The sequence below is a fragment of the Terrapene carolina genome, unplaced genomic scaffold, assembly GCF_002925995.2.
Source record: "Terrapene carolina triunguis isolate 2854851 unplaced genomic scaffold, T_m_triunguis-2.0 Scaffold112, whole genome shotgun sequence".
Classification (NCBI taxonomy): Eukaryota; Metazoa; Chordata; order Testudines; family Emydidae; genus Terrapene; species Terrapene triunguis.
The window spans coordinates 9,632,515-9,650,422 of NW_020664463.1; the positions used below are offsets into that span (position 1 = coordinate 9,632,515).

The 17,908-nt window shown below is 40.6% G+C and overlaps 1 protein-coding gene across 1 annotated transcript in view; it reads right to left on the reverse strand.

The window, feature by feature from the left end:
- Nucleotides 1-891: 891 nt before the first annotated feature.
- Nucleotides 892-17,908, reverse strand: part of LOC112116505 (NADH-cytochrome b5 reductase 3) — a 30,251-nt gene continuing 13,234 nt past the window's right edge. Inside the window, exons 3-9 of the mRNA XM_024214040.2 lie at nt 13,871-13,943; nt 13,044-13,150; nt 8,371-8,500; nt 6,858-6,941; nt 6,675-6,760; nt 3,650-3,749; nt 892-2,852 (exon numbers count right to left, since the gene is read on the reverse strand). Coding sequence (XP_024069808.1) covers nt 2,680-2,852; nt 3,650-3,749; nt 6,675-6,760; nt 6,858-6,941; nt 8,371-8,500; nt 13,044-13,150; nt 13,871-13,943 — 753 coding nt within the window. The 3' untranslated portion in view covers nt 892-2,679. The remainder of the gene's footprint in view (nt 2,853-3,649; nt 3,750-6,674; nt 6,761-6,857; nt 6,942-8,370; nt 8,501-13,043; nt 13,151-13,870; nt 13,944-17,908) is intronic.

Below are 17,908 nucleotides of genomic sequence, written 5' to 3' on the forward strand. Positions count from 1 at the left end.
TCTAGGGGCTGGTCCACACTACCCGCCTAATTCAGCGGGTAGAGATCGATCTTCTGGGATCGATTTATCGCATCTCATCTGGACACGATAGATCGATCCCAGAAGCGCTCCCCCGTCGACTGCAGAACTCCTGCTCGCCGAGAGGAGGAAGCGCTGTTGACAGGGGAGCCTGCCTGCGCCGCGTGGACCCAAAGTAGGTATTTTTAGTTCGATATAGGAAACGTCGACTTCAGCTACGCTATTCTTGTAGCTGAAGTCGACGTTTCCTATATCGATCCCCCACCCCAGTGTGGACCAAGCCTAGGTGTCTCTGCACTGCCCCTTGGGTCCACATATGCACTGTGCCATGAGGGCTAACTTCTCCTCAGTTCTTCTCTACAGCAGAGTCATAGCGAGAACTCAAGTAGTGGAGGATGCAGAGGGGGATATATCTCAAAGAACCATAGTGAATCACCTTGTGCAGTAATAATTTGCCAACAGATCTCAGCTTAAGTATGAGGGAAATACTATCAAAGAACTATGATCCCCTCACACTGTAATGACATATTTGCAAATGCTGCTTTTAATAGTTACATATCTAAGGCAGGTATGGAAGGTTTTTTTACACAAATATCTGTTTTTGAAGGGGCCTCTGCTACTAAAGATGATGTACTAAAATCCTAATGGCAGAAAATACAATATGGTTTTGATTACAGACTGAATTTATTCTTCCATAAATCTAGCTAAGGAAACAGATAAGCCATTGGGTAAGAATAAGGTTTTTTTTTTTTTAAAACTTTGTTTTTCAATTAGTCCTTTTCCCACCCATGGTAGGATTTTATTAAGAGGTAGGCAAGTTCTTTATCCATGTACCTGCACAGATGGCTTTGCAAAGTTAACACTTACATGAAATGACAATCAGCAAAATATTTTATTTCTTGCACAAACATTTTGAAAAAGCCAGTAAGTGAATATGCATGATAAGTAATACAAAACAGCTTGTGATTAACCAGCTATAGAGTTGCTCATCAAAAAAAAAAAATCTTTGGGTATGTTTGTCCTCTAGAGATATAAGCAACACCAATGCTTTACTTTAAACTTGCACATATTGCCTGCTCCAAAGACAGATTTAAATTAGTAGTGGGAACACCTTAGTTGTACTCGGAGGATGCAGTACAGTTCTACCGAAGCTCAAGTTTCAGACTGTAAGAAGCACACCTTGACAAATCTCCCAGCAGCAAGGCTACTAAACGTAAAGAAACCTAGAATGAATAATAGTATTATCTTTAATCTTTTCCACCTGTTAAGTGCAGAACACAAGGCTGTACATAGGCACAAAAAGAGGTCCTGCAAATTACAAAGATACATATTACTATGAGGTTATAGTATCAATATTACTTACTCTTTCAGCCAACAGTTTTAGCAACTCCAACAAGATTTTATATTTTTGACAACTTATAGGTAGGACAGCTTCCATCTCAATTGCTGGAAAGTAAAAAATTCTGTATGGAAACATCCACAGTTTAGGTACAAGCTGTTTAAGACCTAGGTACAATCAGCCCAGCACTTTTGGATTTGGTTAGACAGATGAAGTTGCTGCCAGACAAGTTCGATTCTACACATCCTTTTTGGGCAAAATTCTCAATGGAGTTTTACTTGAGCACTGTATGCAGGGTAGAGCCCCCTGCTTAGTAACTTATCAGAGAAATAAATGTACAAAAAGAGAGACTAATATTTAAATGAGTTACTTTAAATTGAGTAGTTTTTGCTAGTGGGATTTTAGTACACCTAGAGATTTGCAAGTGAAATCCCAGCAGGAGCAGTTCTGAAAAATAGTCAAGTCTACAGAGTTTCTACACCCCCCCACTCGTCTAGCACCTTCAGCTCTTTAAATAAAAATAACTGCTTCAACATTCTATATTCAAAAGCCCCTGCCTTCAGGAATTAATCTCAGGTCCTTGGGAGGGGAATGGCTAGTGAAGGTGATCAGCTGGAAAAGATTTGCTTTAAGTGAGGTCAGTCCAAAATACAACTGGAAATTATGTTCCTAGTATGTGTATTTATGTTTGACATCTTACAACATATCTGTCATAACCAGTAAACCACCAGATTTCACCTCTGCAAGGTGAGTGTGTAAGAGGCAGCCACTGTTGACCAGCCTACTGTAAAACCTTTGAGATCATTAAGATTTGGCAATAGTAAGGTAAATAAAAGGTGTACTTCCCATACATGGCCGTAGTTCATACCACGTATGCTATCCAATATACACAGTGTTGGGAAGTAACTAGTTACCACTGTGGTTACAGTGCTAAGCACTGTAACGGACCTCTTCATTCCCCTAAAAATTATGCTTTGCTGCTGAAAATTGACATTGAATTGTAGTCAATGAGTCTCTCTGAAGAATGTGTTAAGGAAAGCATCATACATCAGTACCCACCTGCAGCCTGGTTAAATTGTTTGTTTTTAGTGTTGTGCCAAAATTTGGCACAACACTAAAAACGGTCAAAATTAAAATTTGAGTCTAAAATGGATGGCTTGTCTTCCAAACTCATTAAGAAATCTAAGTGATTATAATCTAAATGTAGCTTCCCAGCACTGTACACCAGCCACCTGTGTGTGTACTTTGTCTTGTTCCCTGTTAACTAGATGCTTTTCCTTACATCAGCTTTCTTTCCGCACTACAGCACAGCTAACTCTTCTTTAGTAGGCGAATCTCATGTCCTTGGTGTATCCCAGTTTGTCCAGGTTAGGTAAGCAAGCATACTGGATCATTGGAGGAGGGCCGCACATGAGGATCAGAACATCATCTTGAGGAGGGGGCATGTGTTCTCTGAGCAGGTCTTGACTCACAAATCCCTGGCTATAATCCCAATCTGAATGGAGAGGGGGAAAAAGGTATTTTATTAACAGGCTTTATAACAACACTCACCCTTATTTATTATGGGCCAACCAAGAACAGGGCTCCACTGTGCTAGGAACTTAGACACAGAATAAGAGAATATTTCAGCACCGTGACAGTATTAATACAATGTAAGAGTGTGAGGATAAAATCCTCATATTAAAGATGGGGAACTGAAATAGAGGAAGTGATTTACTAAAAGTGGAAGTTTTTGGCAGAGTTGTAAACAGATCCCAAGTTTCCCCTATCACAGTTTAGTACCACATGACCTTCCTTCTTAATTCATTGTTTAAGAAAACACAGGTATTTAGTGTGTTAACCCTTTCATAGAGGGATTCAGGGTTCCCCAACTTGCTGCTGGCACTGAACACACAAAACTGCTGACCCCAAAAAGGGGAATGAGATTGCCTCTTTGTTCTCCCATATTAACCAACACATTTAATCCTCAATTCTTGTGTCAATAACGCTCTTTTTTTCCTTTCTTTCTTCAGAATATACTGAAACTAGAGTCAGGAGAGTAGGGGGGGGGGGGACTTGTTCATGTTTGCTGCCAAAGCCAAAGATGAGGACTACACACTAGCATTCTCCTGACCAGTTGCATAGCTTCGGATGCACTAGCTACCAACCTCCTTCCTACAGAAGTCACCATGTCAGCTCTGAAGGCATCTAGTTGCCTTAACAGGGGATGAAAAAGTTAGAGAGGATTCCAGAATTGTAATCATCAGCACTAGTAATCTGGTGCATTGACAGGGGTGGCATATTAGTTCTTACTCTCAGGTGCTCTGTCCAACGTGTACCAAAGCTTAAAGCGTTCTGGATGCTGAACCTGAACTTCCTCCAGTTCTGAACGTAACAGGATATCTTTCTCAGTCTGCAAGGAAAGGAAAGGAGTTATACTTTCAATAGAGTCCTTCATCCAGTCTCTTAACTGTAACAAATTAAGCCTCACAAAACTCCTGTGCAGTAGCTATCATCTCAATATCAGAGAGAGAGACACACAAAGTTTAAGATAACTCAATGAGATAGAGGCAGAGTCCAAAACAGACCCTAAATTTCCCAGCTTCTTGATCTTTGACAACCACACCTTGTCTCATGGAAAAGAATAAAAATATATTTAGATTTTTTTTTTTAAATGACAAAACCACTCCCCACTACATGGTTATTAGATGCAGCACCACAAAACTGAAATACTGTATTAACAGTCTTCAGTATCAATTCAGCTTTCAAAAAACCTGGGAAATTACTGCACAACATCACTATAGTATAAATAATGCTTATAGACTCTGAGGGTAGTTTTTCCATCTCCTTTTCAGTCTCACATTATGAAGCGGTGCTAGTCCCTTCATACTCTACCCAGCCACACAGCAATTTGGCACCAATGACAGTAATATATTGGGGACTGTGGAGGGAGTTTATCAGCACCTGTTGCTGAGAAGGCACCTATTTCTGGATCTAACGTGAAACTGCATCTGTTACAAGAAAGCTATTTCTGGATCTGACTAATAAAAGCAGGCATCTGAATTGGACGATAGAAGACATTTTCAATGATCTAAAAGGGGCTAACAGCATGCAGTGAGATTAGCAGTAAGTATTAAATATGAATGTGTAGAACACCATGAGGACATAGAAATAATACAAGAGGGTCTACAGTGTTTACAAATATGTGTAGGAAATAAAATGAGATTCTACCTGGGATAATACAAGATATAGACACACTCCTAAACACAGATTAACTGTGAGGGAGAAATCTGGAAAGCAGCAAAAATTAAGGACATTTTACAGGTGACAGCAGACAGAGGAGCTAGGAGTTTGCAACTCAGTGTTACGTTACAATGTGATTTTTGGTTGTGCACAAACAAGAACAGGGAGACAGCAGGCCCTCTGTACACAGTTTTGTTAAGACTATACCTGGAATACAGGGTACCCCAAACTAGAAATATATTGACAGGCTGGAGAGAGTTCAAAGAAGAGCAACAAAAGTGATTAAGGGTGTGAAGGGCTGAGTACACAGGTAGAGGGGGAAAAAAATCCAAAGGAGCCAGTTATGAAGCACTTAGTGTATGAACTATCCTTAGAATGAGACATTTTATCCTTTAATTGGCTAAATAATGACCAGGCAAGGACTTTTTTTCAAGGGTGTAAAAACCAGGAATGGAGAGGCATTTGGAGTGGTAAAATACTGGGACGGAACAGAAGCGGGAAAATTTAGGCTTAACATCAGAAAAACTTCTAAGCAGTCAGATGCATTAGTCTATGGGATCCGCTTCCAAGGGAAATGGGACATCCCTTGGCACATTCAAGTCTAGGCTAGACATAATTCTGATAAATGTACAATAAGGTCAATCCTGTATTGGCAGAGAAGAACTAGATGACCCAACAGGTCTTTTCCATTACCAACTTCTACTACTATCATTTCTACAACATTATCTATGATTAAAATAAACTTCAGTGGATACAAGATAAAGTTAAAGCACTGAGGATAGTCTGTAGCATCATACATGGTCAACCCACACATCTGCTTTTGTTTGGGTTAGTGTAACTTGATACAATGTACTTAGATATTTATGCCCAGATTTTCAGAAATACTCAGCACCTACCAACTCCTTCTGAAAACAACTGGAGTGAGCCCTTTAAAAAAAAAAAAAAAATCTGGCTACTTTATTTAGGTGCCTATAATATGCCCTTTTGAGAATCTTGCCCTTCATACATTTTGGTACGCGTGGCAGAATGTTATCTGGGTAAGAGTGGCTGGTTTGGTTTAAGAGACAAGTTGTTCATTACCATTGGATGGTGTTTGCTACGCCATTTAATTAGGGGATATTTGATTACTAGAACCAAATGGGACTAAGACTTCCTGTCAACTTACATCCCTACCCCTCAAACTGTGGACAGAGATTTGTATTCAAATTAAGCCATCACGCTGGACAACATCTACCTCTGTTTCTCCTCTTTTGTATGCCTAATGCTTAGCTCAGCTAGATCATGAAATTTGTAAACAAGGGTTTCCTGTTTTAAAATTGAGAATATTTACCAGCTCTATTACAACCATATTAAGTTTCACTGTATCGATCCTTCATTGGAGTTTTGAAAAGAAAGACAGCATGTAGTGGCATAATACTGCAACTTTTCAGAGAAGTTGAAATCTGAAAACGGGGCCTGAGTAGAATATGGCCCCCGACAGATCAGAAAATATCTTTCTGCAGTGCTGGTTCTACAACAAGTAAGCTGCTATTTCTAATTGCATGGCGCACTCTCCCCCATTTTGCAGTTATCGCCTGTTGGGGACAATTAAGTTTAGGTCATATACTGCAACTGTGTTCAGAAATAGTCAGATTAATACTTCCCTACGCAAACCTGGTTCTGTGCCCTGGGGGTATTAATCTTGAAGGAGAGCAAATGATGATGGGGCAGCTTTAAAATTCTGACAAGGGCTCCCCCCCTCAAAAAATAAAAGTGCTAAGCACTTCCAGGAAACATACAGAAGAAAGAATTCCTGTCTCAAAACACTTACAGTCTGGATAAGGAACATAACAAGAGGACATAGGAAAAAGCAGAGGGGTTAGATGTCAGGGCAAAAGTTACCAGGCAGTAATGTACAGAATAGTGTGCTTATTGCAATGGCCTCACATGTGGCTGTTTTTATAGTTTCTGTTCATTTTTAGCTTAGGGTTTTATGATACTGAATTGTACCTGTGTTCTGTGCTGTCTCAGGAGAGGTTTGCATATACCTGGGTTTTGTTTTTTTAAACTTAAGGACAATTTTAATGCCTTGCCACAAGAAGAAAAGAAGAGTTACCTGATTAGCAAACAGCAGCTGACAAATGGTGGGATCATCTTTGTCCTTCATGATGGCACGAATGAGCTGCAGCATAGGCGTTATGCCTGAAAAAAAACTGCAATTAAAACTGGCCACCAGCAATACATCTAATAGCCTGGCAGAAACAAGGTGCACAAAGAATGAAACTTCATTCTTACATACCAGTTCCACCTGCAATCATTCCAACATATTTCACTGTTTTAAGAACAGGTTCAGATTTCTTCTCAGCGCGAATAGCAAACGTGCCTGGAAAAAAGGAGTTAAGACAAATATTAGGGAGTACTCGTGAACGCTAATTTAGACAGAGGACTGGGATCACAAATCCTGAGTTCTAATTCTGATTTATAGTGACCGTCTCAAACCCTAGGCAATCACCTCTCCACTCATTTTCCCATCTGGAAAATGGGGATGTGTCACCTTTTCCTCTCATAAGGCTATTGTGAGGACAAACAGATATGTTTAAAAAGTGCTAACTATTTTAAAAGATGTCAAAAATGAACGCTGCTAATGTATTATAATTAGACAGGATTTTTTGACTCGTTACTCAACATCAAGCTATCATGATTTGCATTTCAGTAATGTCTAGTGGCCCTGGTCAAGGAGCAGGAGCCCAGTCTGACAAGGACCATCCTCCACCTCCCGACAAGATCAACCTGCCCTCAAGAGCTCACAATCCATTCTCTGTATGTAATGACTATTTCTAAGAGACATCTCAATTGTGTGGGGAAGAAACCTGGCTAAAATTAAGTATCTAAACACTAATACAAATCCAGTCCATCAGCAATTATTACACAAAGACCACGCCAGTGGGTGGTGTCGAATAAGGTCATGACCAGGTTTTAAAAGAACCCATGCACAGGTCTCTATGGGCTTCTCTTCACTGTGTTGTGTTTGGTTTGGTTTTTTTTAAAACCTAGAGTTAATTGATTCCTAATGGCTAGTGTGGACACACCACAAAGATTTGACAGAGGCTACAAACATTTCTGCTTTATCCTAGGAATCAGCCCTAGCTTGGGATAAAGCCCATTTCTTAACCATGACGTTACATGTTCCTGCCTCATTCATAGAGGCCTGGACAAAGTAACCAAATTTAACCATTGTTAACTGTCATGCAGATGGGATCCTAACAGCTACTGGTTCTTTTGCTAGGAATTGAGTAGAAGTCGGTCAGGCCTGGTCTACACACAGTTTTTGTATCAGTATAACTATGCCAGTTAGGTGTGCTATTTTTTGCCAATATAGTACAATCCCTGCTGTGGGTACAATTATGGTATGTAAAAGTTGCTTTATCCTGGAGTAGCTTATACCAGGCTTACACGAGAAACTTCTGCCAGTATAGCAATGCTGGTTAGGGCTGTGATTTTGGGGCAACATTTCTATGCCAGCAAAAGCCTTAGTGAAACACAGTCATAGTGGCATGAATGTACTTTTGCTGCTATAGTTTATTTCTCTCAGGGAAACACACAAGTTCTACCAGCAAACTCACTCTTGGGAATAGAACTGTGTCTGTACTATCAGCAAACCTCTGTAATGTAGGTAAGATGTGTAGGAAAGGCCACAACCTCTATGGGAAAAAAAGTTAGTAATCACTACTCCTACATTACAATGCATCACAATTACATAAGATTTTCTGTGCTTGTTATTCTGGACACAATATTTCCAAAATCAATCTTGCCTTTTCCCTTGTAGACAAGTAATCCACTGGGCCCTCTGAAGTCAATGGTATCCCCTAATTTCAGGCTGTCTAAATACTGAGACATCTTTCCTCCTTCGGGGAACTTTGGGTGGACCCCTTTAAAATAAATCTGTTAAAAATAAAGATTAAAAGGAACTGTTTCATTAAAAGAGTTAAAACCAAAGACAAGTTTTTGCCTTAATTTTCTGTAATACACAAATTCATATGCCCAAACTCAATAAGCAATGAGACATGGCTGTCAGACAAGCTAAAACAGAGATCTGAGAATCCAAAACACAGACAGTTCTATTTTAAAGCCAGTTCAACAGGTGAAAATTGTCCTAGGACAGCTTTGTTACACAGGGACAGCCTCAAGATCTGTTAACCTTGGGCCCAATTCTGAGGTACCAAGAGCCTGCAGCTTCCAAGTTAAGGCAATGAGAGTAGCGGGTGTTAAGTACTTCAAGATCAGACCCCTTACCAATAGAGCTATGGGCTTGTCTACATAGGAAAGATATACCAGTATTTACAAGTATAAGCTAAGGTGTGAATTTAAACAAATATAGTTGTACTGGTGTAATTCCCTTCCCCAGCCACACGCATACACACTCCTGTATAAGAGGACCTTGTCACTTGAGAAAGGGTTTAAGCTAAGCCAAAAAAGCCCTTCTTATACCAGAATAAAAGCAAGGGTCATAATGGTATAACTGATAGAATTTTCCCATGTAGACAAGACCTATGAGTAACATTCCCCTTAGCCATTTATTCAATATTAGAAGACAAGCCTAGGAATGGCAAAGGGGTAACAAACGAGACAAAATGGGAATAAAATCAGAAAGGCTAAAGCACAAAGTGAGTTACACCTAGCAAGGGACATAAAAGAATGTAAGAAGAGGTTCTTTAAATATACCTCTACCCCAATAGAACGCAACCTGATATAACACGAATTCGGATATAACGTGGTAAAGCAGCGCTCCGGGGGGGGCGCGGCTGCGCACTCCGGTGGATCAAAGCAAGTTCGATATAACGCGGTTTCACCTATAACGCGGTAAGATTTTTTGGCTCCTGAGGACGCGTTATATCGGGGTAGAGGTGTACATTAGAAACAAGAGGATGACACAGAAAAGTGTAAGTCCATTACTTAACGGGGAAGGAAGAGCTAATAACTGATGACCTGAGGAAGGCTGATGTGTTTAATACCTATTTTGCTTCAGTCTTCACTAAAAAGGTTAATGGTGACCAGATTCTCAACACAATTAATGTTAACAAGGGGAAGGAGTGCAAGCCAAAACAGGGGAAAGAATATTTAGATAAATTAGATGTATTCAAGTTGGCAGGGCCTATTGAAATTCATCCTAATGTACTTTAGGAACTAGCAGATGTAATCTCAAAACCGTTAGCAATTATCTTTGAGAACTCACTGAGGAGAGGGGAGGTCCCTGAGGACTGAAGGGCAAACACATTACCTATTTAAAATAAGGGGAACAAAGAGGACCTGAAGAATTATAGACTAGTCAGCCTAACTTCAAAACCTGTCAAGATACTAGAACAAATTATTAAACAATGAATATGTAAGCACCTAAACAATAATAGTGTTAAGAAATAGTCAATATGGATTAGTCAAAGACAAATCATGCCATGCCAAGCCTTCTTTGGCAAGGTTACTGGCCCAGTAGATAGGAGGGAAGCTGTATCTCTTGATTTTACTCAGGTTTTTGACACAGTTCCAGATGACAGTCTCATAAGCAAACTAGGGAAATGTTGTCTAGATGAAATTAATAAGGTGGGTGCATAAATAGTTGAAAGTTCAGATTAGTTATCAATGGTTGTAGGGATATTAAAGAAGGTACTAACAGTGATTCCCCCAAGTGACAGTGACCCCCCAATAATTTGTCCCCCACACTTTAAAATCCAACAGTTTCACCAAGTACAAAAATCTCTTGGGTCTTCTGTTAAAACTTGTAAGCTACTGTCTGTAGAAACCATTGATTACATCTATCCTGTGAAAGATACTTTTTTATTATGTAAAACTTACAAACAAGTTAATTGACTTTGTTCTTGAAGTAATTAATACAATGTAAACAAACACTATAAGCTGTTAAGTGACTTTCACTTCATTCAATGGCTCCTAGGGCAGACCCCCACCCTCTGTGATTAAAGGGCCGGGAGTCTCAAATGACTTAGCACACACCCCAAAAGTGGTGGAAACAGTAAATTAAAATATGGTTAAAATATAAAATGTATGTTGATGAATGCTTGATGTATATAAATGGTTAGGGAGGTGCCAGCCTAGAAAGGGAGTATCCATCGGCCGAAGAATGTGTCAAGTAGGACCACCAGACAACCCCGAGGGTAAACTGGGATCCACCCCATCACCTAAAAGGATGAGAAACACAAACTTTGGACAGTGTGAAGCCACCAGGAATGTGCCACTTTGAACAGGAATGTGCCATCTGCTGATTGAGTCAGCAACAGCAGGATGAAACAGTTCCCATAGACTAACATAGGAATTAATTCCTATAAGAATGGACTCTAAAGACTGATGACTTTGAGTCTCTGGTTCTGCTGCCAGCCTCCAGGAGCATCAGGTGCACCTGACACAGACTCGGCTCCATCCTCATGACCAAGATACCTGGCCAGTAACTTGGCATGAGCAACTTCTAGGCTGGTAACTATAACACCTATACAGAACTTAAATGAATGATTGTGTGAGTGAATGAATCTCTCTCTCTGTGTGTGTGTGTGTGTGTGTGTGTATGTATAAGAAATAAGTAGTCAAACAACGTTGTTTACTTTTATCTTTTGCTTTATCAGTATATTTACAATAAATGTGGCATCTTTGCCTTATCCCTCTTAATAAGATCCTGCTGGTTTTTATTCTATAGGTATAACATGGTTCACTGTCAAACTGGGAGGGAGTATCTAGTGGGGTCCCACAGGTGTCAGTCCTAGATCTGGTACTAGTCAATATTTTCATTAATTAATTGGATTATGGAGTATAGAGTATGCTTATAAACTCTGCAAATGACACCAAGCTGGAAGGGGTTGCAAACATTTTGGAGGACAGAATTAGAATTCAAAATGACCTTGACAAATCGGAGACTTGGTCTGAAATCAACAAGATGAAATTCACTAAAGACAAGTGCAAAGTACTTCACTTATAAAGGAAAAAATCCAATGCACAACTTCAAAATGGGGGCTAACTGGTAGTACTGCTGAAAAGGATCTGGGGTTTATAGTGGATCACAAATTGGATGAGTCAACAATGTGATACAGTTATGGAAAAGGCTAATATGGGGTGTACTAACAGGGATGTTAGATAGAAGAAATGGAAATAATTGTCCCACTCTACTTAGCACTGGTGAGGCTTCAGCTGGAATATTGCATCCAATTCTGGGTGCCACACTTTAGGAAAGATGTAGACAAACTGGAGAGAGTCCAGAGGACTCCAGAGCAACAAAAATGATAAAAGGTTTAGAAAACCTGACCTATGAGGAAAGGTTAAAAAAAATGGGCATGTTTAATCTTGAGAAAAGAAGACTGAGGAGGGACCTGATAACAGTCTTGAAATATATTAAGGGCTGTTATAAAGAGGACTATGATAAACTGTTCTCCATGTCCAGTGAAGGTAGGACAAGACATAACAGGCTTAATCTGAAGCCAAGGAGATATAGGTAAACTAGTGGGATGGGGGGGGAACTTTTTAACTATAAGGGTAGTTAAGCTGTGGGATAAGGTTCCAAGGGAGGTTATAGAATTCCCATCACTGGAGGTTTTTAAGAACAGGTTGAACAAACATCTGTCAAGGATAGTCTAGATCTGTGGTTCTCAACCAGGGGTACGCGTACTCCTGGGGGTACGCAGAGGTCTTCCTGCGGGTACATCGACTCATCTAGGTTATTTGCCTAGTTTTACAACAGGCTAAATAAAAAGTAGTAGCAAAGCCAGTACAAACTAAAATTTCAGACAATGACTTGTTTAGACTGCTCTATATACTATACACTGAAATGTAAGTACAATATTTATATTCCAACTGATTTATAATTATATGGTAAAAAATGAGAAAGTCAGCATTTTTTTAGTAATAAAAATACAAAAGTGTCACAGAACACTATGTCTGATTTTGTAAGCAAGTAGTTTTTAAGTGATCTGAAACTTGGGGGTATGCAAGACAAATCAGACTCCTGAAAGGGATACAGCTGTCTGGAAAGGTTGAGAGCCACTTGTCTAGATTTCCTTGGTCCTGCCTCAGCGCAAGGGGCTGGACTGGACTTCAAGGCCCCTTCTGGCCCTACATTTCTACGATTCGCTTGATAAAACATATCACCATGTGAGAATGAAACACATAATAGGAAATGAAACTCTGAAGAGAGGCAGCAAAGTAATGTAGTAATTTAACACTAAATTCTATCAGCTTTAGAAATATTTACTGAATACCTCAACTTGGCTATTGAGAGGGGAAAATTCAGAACATTAGATGATCCCAACTTACCTATATGGATTAAATCTATATTGATTTGCATGCTGAGGTAATGCTGAATGGAAGCCATCAAGCCACAGTAGAGTTAGACATCACGGAATCACACAAGTATTTTTACACCACCATGCTTTTTACTATAACCTTTAAAGGCTTATAAATAGGCAAGTATTGTTTGGCACAATGATATCCTTACCTTGACAACAAGATCCACATAGCCTTTGTCGTCATCACTGGAGACTGGTGTGTAGGGTCTGATAACCAGATTTCCATTAATCCGTGCAGAAAGATAAATATGCTGTCCTACAAGCAGCAGAAGGAAGAGTAGGTTTATTTTTGAGGGCCTATTCTGAGCAAATTCTCTTTCGCTACGGCTGACAATGACTTGGTGGAAAAGCCAGACTGGGTCCTAAGGTTCTCTTTACCCCTTTGGTCCAGAACAAACAATTTTTCCCTTGCTCTCCTGTATTTCCCTACCACCTTGCTAGATTTCTTCCTCCAGTGTGCATGAAATCCAGCTGAACCGGCTAAGTGTTCAGCTACACCAGCCTTAGAGAGCAGTTCTCCAACCCGGAGCTCAATCACGTTTGTTATTTACTGTAGCAGCCATACGCATAAGTTTCGATATTAACTACACACATACACAGACGTGTAAAAGGATGTTCAAGGATGACTCGCACATTCGAGTGTGATTAGCACCTCATTAACACACGTGTCAGTTACACATAACTGAACACAAATGGCTGACATCCAAAAGGCATACTATAAAGATGTCCTAGGAACTCCATATTTAAGGCTGCATTTTGAAGTGCATTTAGAGCAGGACTTTTTTTTTTATTTCATTTTACTTTGCAACTGGAATGAATCAGATGACGTCACAGGGGAAGATACAATAACATCAGTAGCTTTTAAAATGTTTAAAGTAGTTCTTGCAGCCCATACTGCTTCATAGGTCTGTGACCGGTATAATTAACTAAGCTTTGATTCATGATGATAAAACCAGGGTGCCAATAGAAAACATACCAATAGGGAGACCTAGAATGTGCTCTCGAGTTGGAAGGGCAAAGCGAAATCTTCTCGTGTCGTGGCTAACTTCCTGAAATGGGAAAAAAACAAAACCATCACACACACCATTGGAAATACTTTGTATTTTGTTGGGTGATTTTTTTGTTTTGTTTTTAATAGACATGTCAGTCAGGCTGTTTCTAAAAGTTAGTTTCACCCTAATCCACAGATATGTAACAAACTGTTTCAGCACTATGTATTATGCTATAAAATAAGAAGTCTATTTAGCACTGTTTCACTGCTGTATCAAAAGTATACTTTCCACTCAAATTCCTTGAAAGCCTTTCTATTTTCAAGAAATAAGAAATAACACTGATATTTCAATATATGAGGTCAAAAACTAACAATAAATACCTAAGACAAATGCAACAACAACAAAAAAATGGAGAGAAACATTTCAGATTTAACAAAGATCAATAAAAACTAGTTATTTGCAATTTAGTATATAGGCAATAACTTTATAATGCTCTGCACTTGTACAGAACTCCATCCAAAGATCTCAATGAGGAGCTAACCAGTTCCTTCATTTGTAGTTTAAATTTAGACAAAAGACAAAAAAGAGGAAGTTCAGAAGTTTCAGAAGCCAGAAGCTTCAGAAACAGTTCTCCAACAAAAGACTTACTTTGGGCTATGTTGTAAATCAGATGAATTAGTTATTCTAATTTAGTTTTGGAGCAGAATACTGGAAATGACACTGGTGGGTATAAGAGGGGATTAACAACTATCAAGTTGGTCTCCTTTGTTACATTAGTGGCTTTAAAATTTTATATATAAAGTTTCCTTAATTATAATGGGAAAGAACACACACTGCAGATTAGAGCCCTGCTATAAAACTTGGGACCTTATTACTGATTTCAAAATCATTTATCCCCAAATAAATCAAAGCGATTTATTTCTCAAATGTTATGATCATAACTCTTTAAACAGTATAAGTCGTGATCATTGGACCAAAGTGACACTTCAGTTTAGATAAAAATATTAAGTGATATGTAGTGTATTTGGATGGGGAGAATGAACAAGCACTAATGAGACATTGTTTCATTTTCCCCTTTCCACTCCACCTTATACGCTTTTTGTTTCATTATAGCATACTTAGGGTCTGAACTCTAGTGCTATTGATTACTTTGCAGCCCTTAGATCAGGGGTGGGCAAACTACGGCCCATGGGCCGCATCCGGCCCGTCAACCATTTTAAGCCGGCTCTTGAGCTCCTGCTAGGGAGTGGGGTCTGGGTCTTGCTGCGCTCCAGCCCGGGACCAGGGTCGTGGGCCGCTCCACGCGGCTCCCGGAAACTGCGGCATGGCTCCCCTCCGGCACTTCAATGGGAGCTGCAGGGGCGGTGCCTGCGGACGGGGCAGCGTGCAGAGCCAACTGGCTGCGCCTCCATATAGGAGCTGGAGAAGGGACATGCCGCTGCTTCCAGGAGCTGCTTGAGGTAAGCGCCGCTCAAAGCCTGCACCCCTGAGCCTCGCCCCATGCCCCCAACCCCCTGCCCCAACCCTGATTCCCCTCCCACCCGCCAAACCCCTCGATCCCAGCCTGGAGCACCCTCCTGCACCCCAAACCCCTCATCCCCAGACCCACTCCACCCTCTCCTGCCCCAGCCCAGAGCCCCCTCCTGCACCCTGAACTCCTCATTTCTGGCCCCACCCTGGAGCCCGCACCCCCAACCAGAGCCTTCACCCCAACCCCAATTTTGTGAGCATTCATGGGCCACCATACAATTTCTATTCCCAGATGTGGCCCTCGGGCCAAAAGTTTGCCCACTCCTGCCTTAGATAAACAAATACTTAGCTCTTCTGTAAAGCATTACATATGAAAGCTCTGCGGAGGTGGGTAGGTATAATTTCCCCCATTTATAGATGAGGAAATTGAAGCACAGCGCTGTTAAGCGAATTGCCCAGGGGCACACAGCAAGACAGTGACAGAGCAGAAAAGAGAAGCCAGGTCTCCCAGTCCAATGCCTCATCCATTGTACTATACACCTCTACCCCAATATAATGCTGTCCTCAGGAGCCCCAAAAAAAAAAAAATCTTACCACGTTATAGGTGAAATCGCGTTATATCAAACTTGCTTTGATCCACCAGAGTGCGCAGCCCTGCCCCGCCCCCCCCCCCGAGCACTGCTTTACCGCGTTATATCCAAAATCGTGTTATACCAGGGTAGAGGTGTATTACATCTTATTATAAAAGATCCCTATAAAATGTAATAGAACATTCTATCCCTTATATACAATGGTTAAATACCCATAGAAGTGATAGCTATTAAATTAGATAAGATTGTAGAATAGTTGCTACAAATAGGTTTCATTCCTATTAAACTCTATAGGACTTTTCCCTAAGGGTTCAATTCAAATCAATTGGATTACTGTTGTTACTAAGGATTTTAGAATCAGACTCTTAGGCTACGTCTACACTACAGACCTTACAGCAGTACCACTGCAGCTGCACTGCTGTAAGGTCTCTCGTGTAGCTGCTCTACGCCAACAGGACAGAGCTCTCCCGTCAGCATAATTAAACCACCCCCCCCAACGAGCCGCTGTAGTTATGTCTGCAGGAGAGCGTCTCCCGCCAACATAGTGCTGTCCACACCGGCACTTTTGTTGGTGAAATTTATGTCAGACAGGGGTGAGTTTTTTCACACCTCTGACTGACAAAAGTGCTAGTGTAGACATAGCCTATGGGCTTGTCTAAACAAACACTTAGTTCACTGCAAGCTGGGGTGTAAATCTACCGCGCACTAACCTGCCACACAGTAAGTGTCCATGTGGCCCCTGCTGCCGCACACTGAAAGTTCTGTAATACTCTACAAAGTGAGGCCATGTCTACACTGTGGGCACTACAGTGGCAGAGCTATGGTGCCGCAGCTATGCTATTGTAATATAGACACTTCCTACAGTGATGTAAGGGGTTGCTAGGCTGATAAAAGTGTTCTTCTGTCCATCTAGCCGAGTCCACACTGAGGGTTAGGTCGGCATGACTACAGCACTCAAGGATGTGAATTTTTCACATCCCTGAGTGTCAGAGCTGTGTCGACCTAACTTAAGCATAGGACAGGCCTGAGTCCTGGGGAAGGGACATAACCAATGATAGCAAAAGTTACTGACAGTTGTTGCTCAAGTAGGAAAGTCCTAATAGTTCCACTTAGTGTGAGATGCATTCTGCCTGTGCCAAAGGATTATGGTTTATTTAACCAGGTGTTAAATAGGTGTCAAATTAAGATCTGATTGTTCATTACAAGGGAATCCAAACAGGAATCTAGAAAGAATGAAGTGCACTGAACGTAATTTTTGTTATAGTAAACTGCCTTTTCTCTTTATCACCTTATCACTTAACTGGAATGTCACATCAACCACAAAGGTGTCCAAGCATGATAATTTTACTACATCATAAGATAGTTTCTCTTTAGAATTCTGAATGGTTTAAAGACGTCTAAATGCATAATTCTGTTTGCCGAGGCCTCATCTACACTATGAAACCAACCCATAATAAGTATGACTGATGGAAACAGTTGTTAAACCAGGATATAACAATGGTTAGGTGAAACAGTGCTAAACACAGTTGGTCCTTGTTCAACAAATGGACCATGTTCAGCACGCTCTCTTCTGCGTCTGTTAACAACTGTTGTTAACATTACTATTGGGTAGTGTTGAAAAGGCCCCCATTCACAAAAAAGTGAATGGAATGTAAACAAATGCAATGAAGTTTGTGGGCAGTTTGAAACAACGGCACTCTGACAATGGCGTTAACTGGTATTATTCACTTCAAAGGGGTGATAGTGAAACCTAGTAACAGTTGAGGTTGTAAGTGATTTCACTAACTGATCTAAGCATGCTATAAAGGAGAGGAATTCTTATATTAACAACAGCTGCACAATCTAGTGTAAGAAGCAATGCATTTTGGCATCGGGGTGGGCAAAATCTGCACTGAGCTTCGTAGAGTACTACCACTCCCCTTACCCAGTTCAGCCTTTGGGAAGGAAGGGGAAGAATGACCA